This window comes from Antedon bifida, chromosome 1, assembly GCF_963402885.1.
Source record: "Antedon bifida chromosome 1, ecAntBifi1.1, whole genome shotgun sequence".
Taxonomy (NCBI): domain Eukaryota; kingdom Metazoa; phylum Echinodermata; class Crinoidea; order Comatulida; family Antedonidae; genus Antedon; species Antedon bifida.
This window is the reverse complement of record NC_136226.1, coordinates 26,876,113-26,896,401: the sequence shown is the minus strand read 5'-3', so window position 1 is coordinate 26,896,401 and position 20,289 is coordinate 26,876,113. Positions and strand designations below refer to the sequence as shown.

At 32.7% G+C, this 20,289-nt stretch overlaps 1 protein-coding gene across 1 annotated transcript in view; it reads left to right on the top strand.

Annotated features, from left to right (window-relative positions):
- The first annotated feature begins 1,524 nt into the window (after positions 1–1,524).
- The window catches only part of LOC144848103 (nuclear receptor subfamily 1 group D member 1-like), a 120,604-nt gene continuing 101,839 nt past the window's right edge, over positions 1,525–20,289 (top strand). The window contains exons 1-2 of the mRNA XM_078704798.1: positions 1,525–1,666; positions 14,468–14,695. Of these exons, the coding sequence (XP_078560924.1) occupies positions 14,524–14,695 (172 nt within the window). The 5' untranslated portion in view covers positions 1,525–1,666; positions 14,468–14,523. The remainder of the gene's footprint in view (positions 1,667–14,467; positions 14,696–20,289) is intronic.

Sequence of the window (20,289 nt, the reverse complement as noted above, 5' to 3'; positions counted from 1 at the left end):
TGTCCTCATTTGACCTCTTTACCATAGCAACCATTGCTAAGCGTAAATGTCACATACACTAAGCATGTTCTTAAGTCCAATTTCTAGTTATTAATAATGTTAGTTTTAATTAGATGTTAGTATGCAATTAAGTGTTTTACTCTGAGTGTACCGAAATAAATTAATGTAAAAAAATGTGTTTCCTTTACAAGTTAAACATATAGCAATATTCAAACGGCTGGAGTTGGAGGTAAACGATATTAAAAAAGAGAACCACATGAAAGATGGCGCACTGTAACTTTTCTGTCAACAATTATGAACTGGTCTCGTAGAACCATAGCCCAATGTGTTTAAAAATCGCTTTATGTAACAACTGATTTAAATATAATACATTTTGCTACATAATTTTACTTCTCGATAAAGTTATATATGTTTATTTATTAATTTGAAATATGAATATTAAATAGTATGCACAAAAAAAAAACCATTAACGCGCACCTCTACAAGAGTCCATCATAGAACAGTGTTATAAGTTAAAGCACCGACATAATTATATAATATTGGTTGAGCGAAAGTTTTGTAAAAGTCACATCTTAAAGATGAATGATGTTAAGCAATGATAATATAAAGAAAGAAAATTAGGAACAAGAGTCCGTTCATTTAATGGATACTACAGTACGTGTTTTACTAAGTTTATTATTGTTTTTACTGTAGTAAGAATAAGAATTTAATTAATAGACAATATGTATAAACAGATACACTTAATGATTCCAGTAAATTTTAATAAATAAATAAAGTATAGTTTGATCAGTAGATTAATATAACTTTCCGAAACGCATTATTAAACACATACATTACTAATACTTTTATATATAAACATTTCCAAAAAAGGCGTTACTTTTTATATTGATTATAGAAATTAATGATATAAATAATAATTACAGTAGGCCTAATTCCTTATGAATGAATCGAAACCATCCGCTCCTAATCAATGGTGCAAGTTTGATCAACAGATTAATATTTAGAGACTTTCAATTTTTACTAGCGGCTAAACTCAATTTTATTGGCTAAATAAAAAACATTCTAATTACCCATTGTTATGTTACTGTAATGTTTTGTTTATAGAATATTGATGAAGATGAAATAAAAACCGACATATTTAATCATTAATTCAACACTCATTTTTAGGCCTATCATAGGCTTATATCCCGAAAATATCCAATGAAAAATACAGTAGTTTTTATTTGTCTGGTAGGCGTTTTTGTTTTTGTTTGTTTTTTTTTTGGCAAGCTCATATCATTTTTATGCTATTTACCCATACGAAAAATAAAATGGCCTTTTAAAAAAAATAATATATTGACGACGCGATTGATTGTATTATAATGTTGGGTGATATAACAAATAGCCGATGCCATCTAATCGGAGTGTCAGAGTTTAGTTCCATCCACCAGTTTTATGACCTTGACCATAAAGTCGAGATAGGTCAGACAGTGATCGCTAAACTTGGTCGGTAGTAGTCGGCAGCGCTAGCGCTGCACACAACAGTATGACATTATAATGCGGACGATAAGGTGGACAGAATAAACGGATTATAGATTGTGATGGAGGTTTCATAAATCTTGTCGATATATGTGGAGTGTTTAGAGACCAGTTTGCCAAATCCGCACCATTGTAGGTGTGTAATAAAGTAAGCTAAGTTTTGTTTTTAAGTTCATGCTTAAAATCTGTAGGTTTGCCGTTTGCTGTTGTCTGTCTTCCGCATGATACATCGGCTGAGCGCATCGCATTCATTTGCCAGACATGGCCTGCTTGGCTCAGCACATAAACAGCATGTCGGGTTAACGTAGGTTAAATAGAACTGATATTTCTTATAATGGTCTGTTTTTATTCACCTGCTTTACTTATAGTTAAGTATGACTACGCAAAATTTGCATATTCTCTCATTATTTCAAGTTTAATATGTTATTTTTGGCCTTGCATTAATGTAACATACAATAATGGCATGGTGGTAGGTCATCATCATGTCTGGTAGAAATTTAAAAAAAATCTATGATAATTTTTATTATCATTACAAGATTGACATGAATAATGCCTGTAATTAATTTAAGTAAAACCTTATGCACCTTAGTCAAAGAACTGATGTTATACTTATAACTTGGTGCAGTAAATGGTCCGCTAAAATGCAGGCGTCTGACATCCTCCCTTTGAAAAAAAAAGCAAATTCCAAAATGACTTGTGGCCCATGTTCTGAGTGAACCATCTTCCCATATTAAAACTTGCCCTGATAGTAGTGTAAGCAATACCTGTCTGTATCTACAGTAGGTTAAACTGTATTTATCTTTTTCATCTATAATCGTTTTAACAGGAACTTTTATTGTGGAAGGAAGAACAATACTATGGCATGCACGTTTCACACTCCAAGGACACCCACATCTCTGATCTCTATATCATTGAAATGTTTTTGGAATCTTTATTATATAGAACATTTCCATGAGTACCACCATATGCAGATACAGAGGGGGTGGGGGTAGTCCATGGGGTCCAAACCTCCAACCTCTGAATTATACAGTGTGTGCATCTATTAATAGTAATTATGTGTATTGCTACTGCTCCATCTGGTTTATAAGATGTTTTTTCCCCACTTTATATTGTTATGTAGTGGAAACCAAATCTCCATTTTCTACAGCCTTCATCTCCTTCTTCCTATTCTACGACAAAACGCTAGATTTCCTGTCCCCCTCCTCCTATTCTACCACAAAACTCTAGATTTCCTGTCCCTTCCTATTATTCTACCACAAAACTCTAGATTTCCTTTCCCCCTCCTCTTTTTCTACAACAAAACTCTGCATTTCCTTTCTTTCTCCTCCTATTCTACAACAAAGCTCTGGATTTACTTTCCCCCTCCTCCTTTTCTACAACAAAACTCTGCATTTCCTTTCTTTCTCCTCCTTTTCTACAATAAAACTTAGGATTTCCTTTCCCCACCTACTTTTCTATAACAAAACTCTGGATTTACTTTCTCCCTCCTCCTATTCTACAACAAAACTTTGGATTTACTTTCCCCCTCCTCCTATTCTACAACAAAACTTTGCATTTCCTTTCTTTCTCCTCCTATTCTACAACAAAACTCAGGATTTCCTTTCTCCCTCCTCCTTTTCTATAACAAAACTCTGGATTTACTTTCTCCCTCCTCTTATTCTACAACAAAACTCAGGATTTACTTTTCCCCTGCTCCTATTCTACAACAAAACTCAGGATTTACTTTCTCCTTTTTCCTATTCTACAAAAATACTCAGGATTTACTTTCTCCCTCCTACTATTCTCTACAACAAAACTCTGGATTTCCTTTCCTCCTTCCTCCTATTCTTCCTTTTCCCATACTCCTATTTTAACAAAACTCTGAATCCACATAAGACCACACAGGCATTTTCAGAGCAAGCAGTCTGTACATTATTATGATCCTCTTAAAACATGTGGTATCATAGGATGAGATGTCCCCTTTGCTATGGAAATGTTGAAAATTGACAAAAAGATAATACAGTGTATTTTAGACCCTCTTCAAAGGAATTAAAAATGTGTTACATGATAATTGTCACTTTAGATATGTGACAAACATGCCTAGTCTATTATTTTTACCACATTTTTAAGATATATATGACCCATCCAATGACCGACCCATCCAATGACCCATCCAACCTGATCATGTTTATCAAATTTACTTTGGTGGCTATTAAGCTTTGTCTACACTATCAAACTAGTTTGACAAAAAAATTGTGATGTGCCCATATATGGTAGCGATATGACCAAATATGGTAGTGATATGACCAATTATGGTAGTGATATCACATCATCATGTCCATATATGGGTACATCACATTTTTTTGTCAGATAAAGTTTGATAAAGTAGTGTATTCAGAGCTTTAATTTTTGTTAACAACTTTAAAAAATTAGCATGCAAACAAAGTTAATCCAGTATACCTTTTAACAATATACTGGAAATTAAGACCAAACAAAATATTTTTTTTTTACAAAAAAAACTGTTTTTACATTACATTAATTACTGTGCATTGTTGAATTACGTTGAAAGATTATTATTTTTTATTTAAATTAATGCAGGATATAGGACAGTGTTTAGCTAATTGACAAGCTCTTGTCAAGGATTTACCAAGATGACATCTTACTACTCATGTGTTTTCAATAATATTTTTGATTTGCACTTTTATATATCTCAGAATACACTGAACATTTATGCTAAACAGTACACTTTTTTTTAGCTACTTTATTTGAAATATGATCTTTATCTAACATGTTCCAGACTCTTGAATTTTTTTAGGCTTATAACAAAAGTTATCATTGTTAGTATTGTTTATCAGCTAGTTGTTCAGTTTACATTGTCTGTGTTTGGTCAGTAATATGAAGGTATAGGATTTCAGGTCAAAGTTCAGGAATTTTTCTTTTTCGGTTATCAACCGAATCTAGCGTTTGGATTACCAAAGTCTGCTGATAGGGGGTGAAGATAACATCAGTTTCGGCCATTGGCATTTTGAAGAACTGTTGCATAATATAACATGGATCATGTCAATAATATACAGTACTTTGAATGCAGTATCTGTATTTTTTACTTTAAGAACGTATGCTATTTGTTTAAATTTTAAAACACACAACATTACGAAAAGAAATGATGACGATGCTAGGTGGGTGCATCTCTTGAGGGCGCTGTTGAATTGATTATTCCATTATCCGGCAGGGGTGTGATATTTATGTATATGTTAATCTTCTTTTCGTAATGTATTTTTCTCTTCAGTTTAGCTATATTTTCATCCATGTTTTCAATCATGCAATTAGTTATGTTGCTATACAAGCCCGCAACCAGGAGGGATTGAACAAACCCCTTCTTCTCCAGCAGCTGAAGTGTGGTTATAGGTCTTTCAGAACCTAGCTGATAATAATTTTCTCCCCTTTTGTGAAAAAATACCCTTGAAAATTCCTGGCTTTTGATCATTCAAAATCATGCCACATACTATTAAATAAAGAAAATTTTTAAGAATATGTGCACTGCTTTGTTTTTTTCTATAGGTTTCCTGTACGTTGACAATTGTTAATGCATTTATTAGTTGCATAACTTCAAGCTATAAATAGCACCCTCTATAAATATGTTATGTAAATGATAGCCTAGAATACCCAGCAGCTTATGTTCTTTAAAATGGCATCCTGTCAATCAGATAGGGATTTCATTTAAGTATGTTTACACGCTCTTTTGTATTGGAAAATCGTTTTTTCCTACAATTGAGTAATTACTCTATAGTCCTACGTTCGCATAATGGTTTAACGTTAATTATCGGATATACCTATTAGATTTCTATCGGAGGTACAAGAGTTAACAAGTTAACTGACATAGCACTTTTGCTGGTTATAACTCCGATATGTTTTGGAGCTATCTTTACTATGCAGTCATAATCTAGTGTGTGTGTGAACACCAACTAAATGGAGCTCATTTAAAATGGATTGTTTAATATTGAATTTGACTTGTTCAAGAATACTAAATCTATTTATAATTAGTAAGTTGTGATTGTAGAATGTAGGCCAAGGTCTTGGCTTAGTTATTTACAATTAAATTTACATATTAATGAATCAAACTAGATGTATTACAGCATATAACAAATATATTTATCAGGTCAATTAATTAAGGATCCTTTTGTTGTGAAAACAGTATATGCTGCCAGATAATATATTAAAAGTTAAGCATTAATACTATTATATTAATTTAACTTTAAATTTAATATGGAATACTCAATATATTTTTATGGGTCATGTCTACATTAACTGTTACTCACTGCATACTATTTTAAGTTGTACCTACCAATGTGGATGTTTTGAGTCAGTCACTGCAGTTAAACAGTATGTATGGTTACCCAAATGGATTGCTATTATCAAACATAATAAAATGTTACTGCAACAACTGCAGTAACTGCAGTAAAATAATGTTGACATGATCCTTAAGTTCAAGCTTATCTATAATACCTATTTTAATTATCAAAATGTAACACTTTTACCAAATTACTCTATTCACTAATTTCTCCATCATCCGGTTTCAGTAAATTAGATTATAAGCATATTTTTAACAGTTGATTTCATTGGTAATTATTCATGTCATTGTGAATTATACCCTAATGCAGTTTTATTACATGCCATAAAAATGTACAACATTTTTGATATTACATTTTTAATCCATTGGCTGCTCCATTACCTTATTTAATCAGTACACAAGGCAATTTAAAAATTGGCTGTAATTTGAACAGGTAGTTTTGCAATACTAATTTTTTTATAATTATTACGTACCTTATTTAATTTTTTTTATATACGGCCTTTCCACGTTAAAACAACCGAAATTAATTAATGATGGGTCGGGTTAGAGCTTGGATAGGAGACCGTCTCGGATCATCTGGTACTGTATATGGAGCTAGGGTCCCATTAGGCATTTGAAATCAGCACTACTGACTCTTATGGCAGCCCGTGCATCTAGTATCTGCCTCAAACATATTGGCTTATGCCTCTCCTTTGTTTAAGGTGTCCACTGGACGAGAGAAGCCATTGGTCAATGTTGGGACCAGCCAAAGGTGCTTTAAAATAGTCCCGGCTTAGTTTCATCATTTTTTTCCCATCCAGATAAATTAATCGACATGAGTCGGCCATATCAATGAAATATTTAGCATGATGATTCGCACATTCAATGGTAGATCCAAGTTTTTAAATTTGTGGCATCACCTGCATTCCCTCCTTGGTACTGGTACATTTTGTGGAAAACCCAGGCTTTTCCAATTAAGGCCAGTTTACACAGACGAGCGGTAACGGTAATAACAATATAGAATCTATATTATTCCTTATTACCATTTACACACAATGTGGAGCGGATAGGTGGTTTCCGCTCAGGGTAAGATACAGATTCTATGTGGGACAAACTATATGATTTTCTGCTTACCGCTCATCTGTATTTAATTTGGCCTTTATGTGGATTGTTGATTTGTCTATAAATTGTGTTTCACCATTCATAATTTTGCATAGTTTGTATATATTTTGTAGTATTTATCTCCATTTCCATACATCCTTAGTTGGACCAAATTTTCGCAGAAATTATGGACGTTCTGCAGAAATTCATCTATTTATTATAATTTATAATTCAATATAATCTAGTTATTTGGAGTTTCAGCAGACAACTGAATGAAAATATAAGCCAATGACTGATAGGCTAGAGACTGTTAATATATTTGCATAAGTTGTGTGCATTGGGTCTGCAACAGATAGGTAATCAAACAATATACTGACTATAGAAACACTGAACAAAGTTGATGAAATTAATTAAATAAAGTCTTTGTTTATATAGGCCATTGTTTATTAAACAGTGTATACATAATTTGCTGTCAATCTGGTTTTTAATTTGAAGGGTTAATGACCAGCAGCAGGTTTTATTTAAATTTCTACGCTGGTTTATTTAATAATAGAATGAGCTATTGTCATTATAGCTACTGTATTTTTCTCTGGTCTTGAGGTCTTAATTTTCTATGGACTGTCTTTTTTCTAACATAAGTATTACAGTTGAAATAGAGCAAAGTGATTGTAGAATCATTGTAATTACTGGTGGTAGACTAGTTAATTTATCTCAAGCCTATAGTATAACTTCATTTTAGTGAGAACTGAACATCTTTGGTCCTGTTACTGTAGACTTGCCTAAAGTCTGTATTTAATGTTAATATTGTTATCAATTTTAATATAAGTTATGCTTTCTCGAGCGTCGTAACTAAAATTATTAACTAACACTTTCGTTTCAAACTGAAGTGTCACCGATTTGGGCGAACATCTGGTAGGCAGGAGTAAATTTGATTGGTTAGTGGTCAAAATCGTTGATGCATGACTTTTCGTTCACTAATCTTGTATCTTAATCTGTCGTAACGAATGAAAGATCAGTGTCGTACAAGGTGGCTTCCACTAATCTTTTTCCTGGTTCAGACCTATTATGGAGTTGTACACCATGTACAAAACCAAAACTCTGTAGGTCTGTAAGTTAGTTACAAAGTCGGCGTCAATTTTTGTCTGGAAAATATAGACTTGTAAAACGCGTACAGAAATCAATTTACAGACATCAGATAAGAATTATTACTATTATATCGAATTTGACTAAATGGGATGGGTCGGTATATAACATTTCAAATTCATTTTCGTTTTTGATCATTCTGCCCGTGTATTAAAGAATGTTAGGCTGCCCTATATCATGTAACAAAATTGAAAAACAGGGTTGGTATTGGAAAAAAAAAAGTAATGTACTCTTTTTAAAAAAAATATCTTAAGCCAAAATATACTGTAAAGTAAAACTAGTTAAGGGCAATAGAAAAATTACTCATGCATGCAATTTAAACTATTTGCAAGGAGTCCTTCATTCCAGAGGTCTGGCATCATAATTATTTTTAGCTAAATAAAAGAAGTTTTTTTAATCTACACATTAAAAAAATATTCACACTTACAGGTATTTTTTTTTCAAAATTAATCGTGGTTTTGTAATAAAAAAAAACCACTTTTTTTTCTTAAAACTAATATACAGTAGTAGATCATATTTTGTGTTGAATCATTTTTCAGAGATTTAGTTGAATTAATTCTTCTAAAATCTAAGATTATGTTAAATCCAGTTTATCATAACAATGACCGCAAACAAGGGATCACCTGGAAATTTTGTTTACCTTTTATTAATTGTATTGCTTATTTTTCCATATCCTTGTTAAAAAATGACTATAAGAAATTGTTGCTTTATTTTATTAACTCATTAGTCATTGTGGTATTTTTCAATTGCAAGTCTTGTTAGGTTATGTGGAATTGATTATTGTTATTGGGAATGGGCTTTGTTACAACTGCTAATGTAGAAAACGCCAGCTAATGTCGAAACAATCGTTAATGTAGAACAATCCACCGCTAATGTAGTATAACCTACAGCTAATGTAGAAACACCAACCAATTTCGTTAGCAAATTTTAAAAACCATGAAAATGGCTAAATTTTTTGGTAGTTACATCAAATAAATATATAGGTTGTTGTCTTGTATTGTTTTTATCTTTATTCATTCACAATTTGTGATTAAAATACAAATAAAAAATGACCGCATTAAAATTTGTTAGGCCTATCTACTGCAGCCTCACAGGCCTGACGCGATACCAGTCGTCACGGCCATAGCCCATAATTGACCACCTCTCGTTAAGCGACCTTCTCTCTTAACGACCACACCTCTTGTCAGTGATGACTCTATTAAAGTACACCTCTCTTAACGACCACACCTCTCGTAAGTGACGACCTCTTTTAAAGGACCACCACCTCTATTAAGGGACTGCTTCTTATAATCGACCATCTCCCATCGACTTCTCGAAACGACCACCGTCTGTGTTAATGGACCGCTTCTCATCATTGACCACATCTCATAAGCGACCACCTCTCTTAACGACCACACCTCTCGTCAGTGACGACCTCTTTTAAAGGTCCACTACCTCTATTATAGGACCACTTATAATCGACCATCTTCCGACACAACGACCTCTCGAAAACAAACACTGTCTCTGTTAAGGGACCACTTCTCATAATCGACCATGGTCGTTCAATAGAGACGGTCACTTTCGAGAGGTCGTTGTAATGGAGGAGATGGTTGATTATGAGAAGCGGTCGTTTAATAGAGAGAAAGAGGTCATAGTCCCTTATAAGAGGTGGTCATTTACAAGATGTGTGGTCGTTAATAGAGGTGGTCGCTTACGAGAGGTGGTCGATTATGACAATCGGTCCCTTAAACAGAGATAGTTGCTTACGATGTGTGGTCGTTTTAGAAAGTTTGTTGCTTACGCGAGGTGGACTGATAGTTAGGTAAAGATCGATGCATTTACACATGATTTAGACATTTTTGAAAAATATATAACATTTTCTACATTTGCTGGCGATAGTAACTACATAAGCTGGGAGGCAATTTTTGTTACTACATAAGCTGTTGACCGTTTCTACATTAGCTGGTGTTGAAATTTTATTTACTACATAAGCGGTGGATTGTTCTACATTAACGGTTGTTTCGACATTAGCTGGCTGTATTATTATCGGTTGTAACATATAACAAGTTTATCTTTCTTTTTTTTAAAATTAATACAGCGAACCAAATATGTATTTGCCATGGCCATACTCTGCAAACTCTGAAATTGGGAATTATGAATTTATTAAAAAGCAAAACCCACTACAGTAATTAAATCTTTTTTTTAATAAGCGGAAATAACAGAAAGATATCAATAATACCTGTAAATATAAAATGGATAATAATAAAACAAATCTAACTTTCAGATGGGAGCCTGTGATGTATTAAATTTGTAAAAGAAATTAGATCTATTAAAAAAATGATAATTATTAGTAGTCAGTCAATCAATCAGTAGAATCCATATTTTGTGACACCCTTATTCATGAGACATCCCTGTTAAATGGATGCTTTCCTTTGAAATGAACGAGGGGAAATTATATGTGTTATGTAGTACAGCTAACTTCTATTCAGAAGACATCATTAAAGACGTATTGTCCCCCTGAAAATAATTCATATGCATCACAAGGAGAGATACAAAATGTTGAAATAGTCTGGAATAGGAGGAAGAGGATCTTCAGGAATTTGGTACAGTATCTTTAAAACTGAGAGCTGAAATCTTTGGTCTATAAAAAGATGTTTGGTTTAAAAGATCACTGCACCCAAGAATTTGACTTGCATATGGTGTATATTAGAAGGAAATGTGTAGTTGGGTGTGCTATACTTATTAAATATACATCTATCTACTGTAAAAAGCTAGTTCGCTGGAAATTTTGGAGAGTCGGATTAATTGTAAAACAATAAGAGTAATTTCATAACTAAATATATTTATTTTTAACAATTTTTTTACATTCTTGAGCTAGACCAACCGTAGTTTGTAGATTTTCCATTTGTTTTAGAGCCTGTTCAGACCTACAGAGTTACTGTATGCTTTCGTATCATACGCGGCGAACAACTCCATAGGTCTGAACCAGGAAAAGATTAGTGGAAGCCACCTCTTACGACACTGATCTTTCGTTTATTACGACAACTCAAGGTACAAGATTAGTGAATGACTTTTACGATACGAAAGTGATGCATCAATGATTTTGACCTACAACCAATCAAATGTACTCCTGCATACCAAATGTTCGGCAACATTTCAGTTTCTAAAAAAAGCATTGGTTCAGTGAGTCTGAACACTTTTCTGTTACGACGCTAATTATAATATGACATTGCTTGCGATATGAAAGCATAACTCCATGGATTTAAACATACCCCCTTACACTTTTTTTTGGGATGATCTGTTTTTAAGAGTATAGTCAGATTGTTTAATATATAAAACAGTAATACCAATTATATTATTTTTTGAATGATTTAATCATTATTAAAATAATATTGTACTAAATTGTGTGCTTGTTTAAAATGAACCTTTGCCTTTCTGCTGAAATTAAAAATAGAGCAACCAGAAATAATGAGGGAATTTGTTAACATTATATATTTCTATTAATGGTTTAATTTTCTTACAGACATTCACCTAGCTAATATTTTCTCACTTAGTCTAGACACATCATCTGCAATACACAAATGATTCAATCACTACCTGTCACCTTGTAGTAGTGACAACTGACCAGAATAAATGGATAGGTTTTTTCTAGGATTTAGAGCCATTCATCTGTAATCTGTAATTTTTATGACAACTTTACCTCATAAAGTTTACCTGAGTATTCAATTATGAAACCTTTTTATTCATTACAATCGAACCCCTATTAAAGGTACACCATTGTGGACCAAAAGAGTGTCCTTTAAGGGGTGTCCACTAAATAGGGGTTGGCTGATTTGTTTTTCGCAAACTCTTAGAAGAATAGGTAGAAATGTTAATAAAACCAATTTCCATTGGCTATGTTTAGAAAAAACCCTTAGGTTGTTAACAATTATGGTTTCTGATTTTTGAGCAGATAGGTACCAAACATGATGTGATTCAGGTTAGCAGTTTGTTATCAATATCATTATAAAATATTGTAAATTTTTGAGCGAACAACTGTATAATTTTTCAATAGAATTGACTTTAAAAATTGCAAAATACACAGACTTATGATATTTTTTCATAAACAGGAGTTTAATACAGTATTTTAAAGATAAGTGTTTCTAGCATAGTTATTTGTTATCTAAAAATGGATATGTTATGTTAGGCCATTTTGTTCACATTGCAAACTTCAACGTACTATCTCAAAAGTCGGGGTTGCGACTGCTATTGTGATGCAATGCCTCATTTAAATGTGTAAAGTAATTGCAGATTAGATTTCAGTGATCGAAACATCTTTACTTCCTTGCTCCCCCATCTTATACCATATTGCATTCTTTAGCTTTTGAATTCAGATCCTCTGCCAAATTCATGTAATTTTAAAGATAACCTCTCTCCTATGTCATCAGTTATTTGGCCTGCTTCCGCATTCAACAAACTCTATGAAAACCTACACAAAGCAGACATTTGTAGTTGGAATGTAGGTAAATATAAGGTGGGTAGAGGAAAAAGGCTATTGGTATCTTCATTTTGTTAAATGGTGGCCCGGTCTTTAAATTTATAAACATACAACAACAAGAGACATGAACAATTTCCTTTTTAAAAAGTGATGGTTCAGAACATTTTTGTTGTTTTAAAAAAAGGAAATTATTGTAAAAAAATGTAAATTTCAGACCTTTTTCGCAAGTAAAAAATAAGTATTTATTATAATACATATTCCGAAAATGTCAGGTAGGACCAGTCGTTACAAAAAAATGGAACTTATTTCAGCTTCACCAACTGTAGAAGTGTGGTTTTTATTAATGTTATTATTGCAATAGAATATATTTTAATAATAATTTATAATAACAATAAAAGTTAAACATGGAGTTACCCATTCATTGTACAACATCGCTGCAAACACTCTTTTTAAATCCCTAAAATTCTAAAAGTAGCCGTTGTACTGCAAACTAGAAAAAAAATTTCATTTACAACATTCTTAAATGTATTACCGACTATACGTGACAATATAACATTAATGAATATACTGGAAATAAGCTATGCCATTACTAGTGGTTTTTGTACAATCACTATAGTATTGTTTTTTATGGCCATTCGAAATCTGTAATGATAATTGGATTTTTAAAGTAGGCCTTTGTATCCGATGCATAGAATGAGTTATAGGTCATACTTGTAAGATGTATTGAATAATGTAATGTATCTTTCGGTGTAGAAATATTTTACTGTATTATTTCGAGAACAATGTATTAACCTTGTCTTCTGTATATTACTTATCATTGTAAAAGGGGAAAACCAATGATTAATGATTTCTGTGTCATCATTCACCAACAAAAACATGACCCTGCCCCAATTGAACAGCTAACATTAATTGAAGACTTTGGTAATTATTTCAGAATAAAATGATGAAGTGATCATAAAGATTCACAATGCTTGGCTATTAGAAATGCCTGCATGTGTTTGCTACATCTGCCTTCTTTCTAGGCCTCGTAGTTTCCTTTATTTAGCTTTGTTGAACTGGTTTTTATGCCTTTGTCATCTCTCTACTGCGTTTCCTGTAACCTTGAATCTATATCTTTACATTTTCTTTTTTGGACATCGTATGTACAGTATCATTAGAACTAAACATGAAATTACATTTTGGCTAAGTTTTTAAGTCATCAATCATATTCTATGTTACATTATTTCCTGCATAATACTCTACCCTGTATAATGGCTATTATATTGAAGACATGTAACAGTCAAATCTCAATTTGTAAAAGGTATTTAAGTCAATATATGTTTTAAAGATAGAGTTTTTACATTTGTTTGATACAGTTTCCTACATCGCGCATTTACACACATATCAAAGTGACCAGAAGGTATGGGAACATTTTTAAATTATTAAAAATTTATCTACCATATTAGATCAATCATTAATATGACGGCCAAAGTCCAAAATGGTGTCTAAACTCCCAGATTTTATACATCTTAGGCTGTGTTTTTATGTTTGTACATGTTTCTTATGTATCTATTCATGTAAATCTACATATACAAATTGACTGGTTTGTACTAGAAAGGTTTCAAACTACATTCAGAAGTGGAGGTTGAGGAAATAGTACCTGATCTGGAGTGGCAACATATATTTTTCTTAAACAGTTCTTAGAAGAAAATGACCAGCCTGGTCCAAACCAAGAGTTCAAACTGTAAATTTACAGCACAGTAAATCACATACTAGAAAGACTCCCAATACCTATTTCACATTAAACATTGTGAATAAACTCACAGAAACAAAACTATGAGTAAACTCTGGTGTTTTGCTGGTGTTATAAAGATACATTGATTTTTAGCATCAATGGGACAGCAACAGAAATTGACTCTATTTATCATTTTGTAACATACAATTTGTTCTCTCTCTCTCTACAGGACGGTATAATTGCAGGAGTTTTCTATTAAGCAGCTGATAAAAAAAATTTACAATAATGATTCATAGAACAATGGCCGACTGTTGCGATCAAAGCTACGATTCTGATCCAATTCACCGCGCAACTTCTCCGAATGCGCACTACGCTATCAACAGTACGACGCGCAGTCCAACAGACTGTAAGAACAGCGGGTTATCTGCCAATAAAAATGCAAAGCCAAGATATAAAGGTAAGATTCTTTTTTTCTGTACACATCTGTTGAATTTTGAAAAATTTGTGGAGCCTTTCTTGGTTTAAAATTATTTTGGTGAAGACATGACACAGTTTAATAGTGTCAGCCAAATAGTATCAATATTCTTTTATTCTCACATTTTAGTAGATGAGCAACATTCAGTATGTCTGTTAATCCAATCATTGTACATGTAGATAAAACCTCAAATGCAAGGCTCAAAGCCACCAGTACAGTTGGTAAGGTTTCAATCTGACCACTTTTTGGCAGAGGCCTTTGACAACCCCATGGCCCACACAGGAGATTGTTCCCTCTTGTGAAAACCGAACCACTACCTTAATTCTTGTTGCTTCAGCACAGTGAAATGTGTAACCATTATGAGTTTATCCACTAAATTCTTAACAGATAAGCTTTACTTGGTCAGCTTTAGATCCCATGCACTCTACAAGATATTTGGCCTTTGATTACAATAATCATTTAATAACCATCATGGTTATCAACCATGTTAATTCTCCTTATTCTCTGTCCTTTATTTCACCTTTCCAAGAAATTATTATATCAAATTAATATTTAACCACTCGACATTTCTTCAATTAGTTCACCTTTAATGATTGGAGCAGTTCTTTGTAGGTCTTCTTGTGTGATATTGTAATATAGTTTAATAGAACTTCATTAAAAAGGTCAGACGGATACAATATATATATCTGAGGAATAAAAAAAGTAAAGGGTATCCCACGTTTTCGTGGGTTGGTGCTGTGTTTGAGTTAGGCTGGGTTGAAGGTCTGTTTGATCATCTAAGACTATCTGGAATATAGGCTTTAAAGTTTGATGTGTCTACCCACTTCTGCCATATTCTTGATATTTAGGCTTTTAGAAGAAAGGTAGTTTAAAAGAAGAAAAAAAGAAAAGAAAAAATAAAAATAGCAAAATAATGCTTCAAAATTTGAAGAGGGAGACATGAGTTTTGGTAATTTTCCTTTACATTTTCTGGCAGCAGATTAAAAATGTTGGATCCTTGAAAACATGTAATATTATAAATATTATTTGTCTATCCAGTTATGACATTTCTATTTGTATCCCAGCATGCCTAGTCTCATCTGTCATCCTCTGGCGTTGTTTTCCTTTATGCGTAACGTATGGACTGTTTCCTGGCTGGGAACTCCGTCAATGCCTATTTTTGTTGTGCATGGTTTGAAACAAAAGACAAGCCTACAAGCAAAAACTATGTATAATGCTTTTGTAAAAGATGTTTTCCAATTCAGGTGTCTTGGGCAATCTATTACGCACCTACTGTAAATGTACAGTAATAGATTCATGATATATGTAAGGGCGTGTGGCGCAATGTGTTGGACGTTCGAATCTTGATCGTGAGATCGAGGTTCGAACCCAACTATTGCCGCATTGCTTGTATCCTTAGGCAAGATACTTTACTTATGTTTGCCTCTCTCCACCCAGGTGTATAAATGGGAACCCGGATAGATAAAGACACAACTTCGCGCTAATTACTAGCTGCATTATTATGGGAGTATGTTTCCATACGTGTTTGATCCAAAAAATGACTGGGGTAATAATGTTCAGCGCATTGAGATCTTATATGCGCTATATAAGAATGAACTATTATTATTATTATTATTATAATAAATTCATTTTGTATAATAAATTTCATTGTTAATCTCTTTATATCTCATTAAAATGATAGTGTAAAATGTCTACCAGTCAAAACAGTTTTCAACCTGACCACTTTTTCAGAGGCCTTTGACAACCATGTAGCCAGGTACAAAAACGTTTCACAAAGATATCATCAGATCACCAGAAAAATAATTTAAAAGTCCAGTTGCCGTACACAGAACGTTTCAATTTTGACCAGTTTCTTGCCATCACCGCACCACTGTCTCTCATGGTTAAGGCAACTGCATTTATTTTATATTCATTTTGCTTAAAGCATTTTGAGATCACTCAATCAATTAATTAACTAGTCAATCATTATAATACAATAGTTCCAAAAAGCCTATATCATGCTTCTTAAAGAAACATTAAACTTTCACCCATTTTAACCAGACAAAAATCACACCCTTTCAATTTATTAGACGCCAGTGCAGAGCTTCATAAGAGAATGATAATTTACATCCAGGGTAATTGTAAATGTAAAATTTCATCTCATTCTATTTATAAACTGTAATTGTCTAGAAGTTCCTTTTCATTTTACAATTTGTAACATTATTCACATTTTGAAAGTTTATGATAGTGGTTATTACCCCTACGATACACTCTGTCATCACACAGAATCAACAATGTAGGCTGCGTTTGAGGTTTCCCAAACCTACATGTAAGGCATTCAGCTTACCCGAATCTAAGGCATTAATTCAGCTTGCCCAAACCTAAGGCATTCAGCTGGCCCAAACCTAAGGCATTGAGCTTGTTCAAACCTAAGGCATTGAGCTTGTCCAAACCTAAGGCATTCAGCTTGTCCAAACCTAAGGCATTCAGCTTTTCCAAACCTAAGGCATTGAGCTTGCCCAAACCTAAGACATTGAGCTTGCCCAAACCTAAGGCATTCAGCTTTCCCAGCCCAAACCTAAGACATTTAATTTGCCCAAACGTAAGGCATCCAGCTTGCTCAAACCGGCGCACACTGTAGCACGAATAACACTAAAAAATTTGCCGCAAACTGTGATCGTGTTATATCGGACAAGGCATTCAGCTATTCAGCTTGCCCAAACCTAAGGCATTTAACTTGCCCAAACTTAAGGCATTCAGACTGTAAATGTAGATCAAACGTGTTCAAATGTTGTTCTCCAATTTGATTTTATTCACTAAATTCTTAACATAAACAAAATGGTTAAAGTGTATTGCACTTCTCTCTGATATTTCTTGTAATACAGAACTTTGTAAATTATAAAACTTGTATAATTTTAAAAGTTTTGGACAACAGCTTGTTGCATATTATTTACTAAGCACCACTATTCAGTCTGGAAAAACATTCATTCATTCTGAAGTCTAATGGATTTTATTGTTTGTTGTGGTTTATACTATCATTGTGGTATTTCTATTCTGACCAAAAGATATGCAATATTCTGATTTTGGTAGGCCCTTTGTCTAATATTTCTATACTATATGGTTGTTATTTTCCTGAGGTCAGATTGCTATTGTCCATTTTAAAAAAGCCAGCTGTCCCTCAGTATAATATCATGATCACTTTTACTAGCCAATTTCCCCCTATTCTAGCAAACTAATATATTTTAAGTATTTATTCCCTTGAGGTTATATGATCTGTTTGGAAACACCAATGTCCACTCACTGTCCATTTTACTTATGTCCAGATATATTCTACTGCCCTCTATGAAAGTGCCCTAAAGGTCACTCTTTCAAGTACTACAGTATCCCCTCTACTGTTTTAAATTCATGATGAGTACAAATTATAATCTACTATTGGATTACTATATTTAAATACTGTACTTGTTATTTTCAGTTAAAAAAAGAATAAATTTTACATAATTCCTAGTTTGATCTTTTCTTGCAAATTTATTTAAATTTATATTTTTGTGTTTTTAAATCAGTAATAATACAAAACAATAATCTCTTTGCAGAAAATGAATTTAGAATTTATATTTTTTTGGTGAAAATTTCAATTGAATATACACAGCAAATAAAGCCTTAACATGAGTATCTGCTGTTCTAATGATGATAGAGAATTCAAAATTATTTTGAATTGAATTGTATGTATGTTTGAATTGAATTGTATGTATGTTTGAATTGAATTGTATGTATGTTTGAATTGTAAGGAATATCGTAATATTTATTTGTCTTTTCTTGTCAAGATTATCTGAAAAAAAAACATAGTGGAGCTGTAGCTTGGTGGTTAACATGCTTGCCTTTCAATCCCAAGGTCTCAATCCTGACCAAGTGCTCACTCACAACTCACCTAGTGCCGGCCAGGGTTGTAACTCGCAACTCTTTCAACTCCACTCTCTAAGCCTTAAATAAGACTTACTTTATAAGCATGATAAATTATAAAATAGTTTATCCATCCTGTAATTGGCAAGTTACTTGCTGTTGGATGGTTATGAAATTTAAAAAAAACAAAAAAACTTTCATGCCCCTCCAAGTGAAATCATTCGTTAACCATGTGAATGGAAATGTTGACGAAAAATTCTTTTTTTAATTTTTTTAAAAAATCATTTTAAAATGGTATTTAATAGTATCATGTACATTCAAAATTATGAACCTTTGTTTCTCTTTATGCTGGCAGCAATTGTACAACATTATATTAATAGATTTCTTATAAAACAAAAATTTATCGTTTTCTGTGAACTACCGTATAATAAAATATAAGTATGTGAATAATACCAGCATTTCTTTCAGTGCCCTTAAAGTTTTAAGCATAGTTTTAACATTGTTTTTTATATTTTAAAAGTTAGAAATAAAATGTTCCGACATATATGTCACAATTTTAAACAAAGACAAAGAAACCCAATTACAATTCATTTTTTTAAAATTTAAAATACAGTTTAAAGGCCAAATAGACATATTATATAAAGTTTTGTTATTTATATTATTAAAATTGGGAACCCAAGTCCCCGCAGTTGTCTGGTTTTTTCTTAATTATGAAGTGGAATTATGTTTTAATGATTGCCAGTCATTGTAGGTCGTAAGCATTAAAAAACCCTGTTCTAACATAACCACACTTTCCTGTTACATGCTTGGCAAGTGTCTGCTTTGTCAAACCTTTATTAATTTCCTAATCTGATTTGTCAACCTTCTACCCTTAAATTGTTCAGGCGGAGATGACATACGCTAGGTATGTTCATTTGTCATGCACAATGAGACAAGCATATATTTTAAACATTCCCCCTGACAAATATCTAGAAAAGATTAAATTGCTAGTTTTAGTGAATGACTTAATCATTTTCTCTGGCAGAAATCTGACTTTATTTGGCACGCTATACAAACTAATTAATTAACAAATCATACATATGAGCAAGTGCTGATCCATCTTCAGATCAACAACGCTGACACTCCCCCCAACTCCACCAATCAAAATTTATGTAATTCTGAATATTAAATGTCTATTATTCTATACATATTTGTTATATTTTATATATATATCTCAAACCCAAGAAATATTATCCCTACATATTAAAAACTATTACTTTTTGCCTAGCTAATAACAATTCTGGGCCAGTTAGTAAAAAATACACCTATCTATTTAGGCCTAGTAGAAACCACTCCTTCTTTGGCTAGCAATAACCATTCCTGGCTAGTAAAAGTCATGGCTTTTATAGTAAAAACTACTTCTGGCTAGTAGAATACAAATCACTCATTTTTATTACTAGCCATACTAGATCTGTGGCCAGTAAAAACTATGTTGGCCAGTAAAAACGACTAGTTGTCTGGTAAACCCACCATATCGGGCTAGTAAAAGCCATACCCTGCTAACCAACCAAGGCTAGTAAAAAACGAGTACCAATTCCTGATTTCACATGACATTTAATATATAAAGAATGATTACTGAATGTAATATTTAAAATTATTAAAATAATAATTTAATATCCTTCATTATTTATGCCCTTAAAAATTCATGTACGTCATGTGGT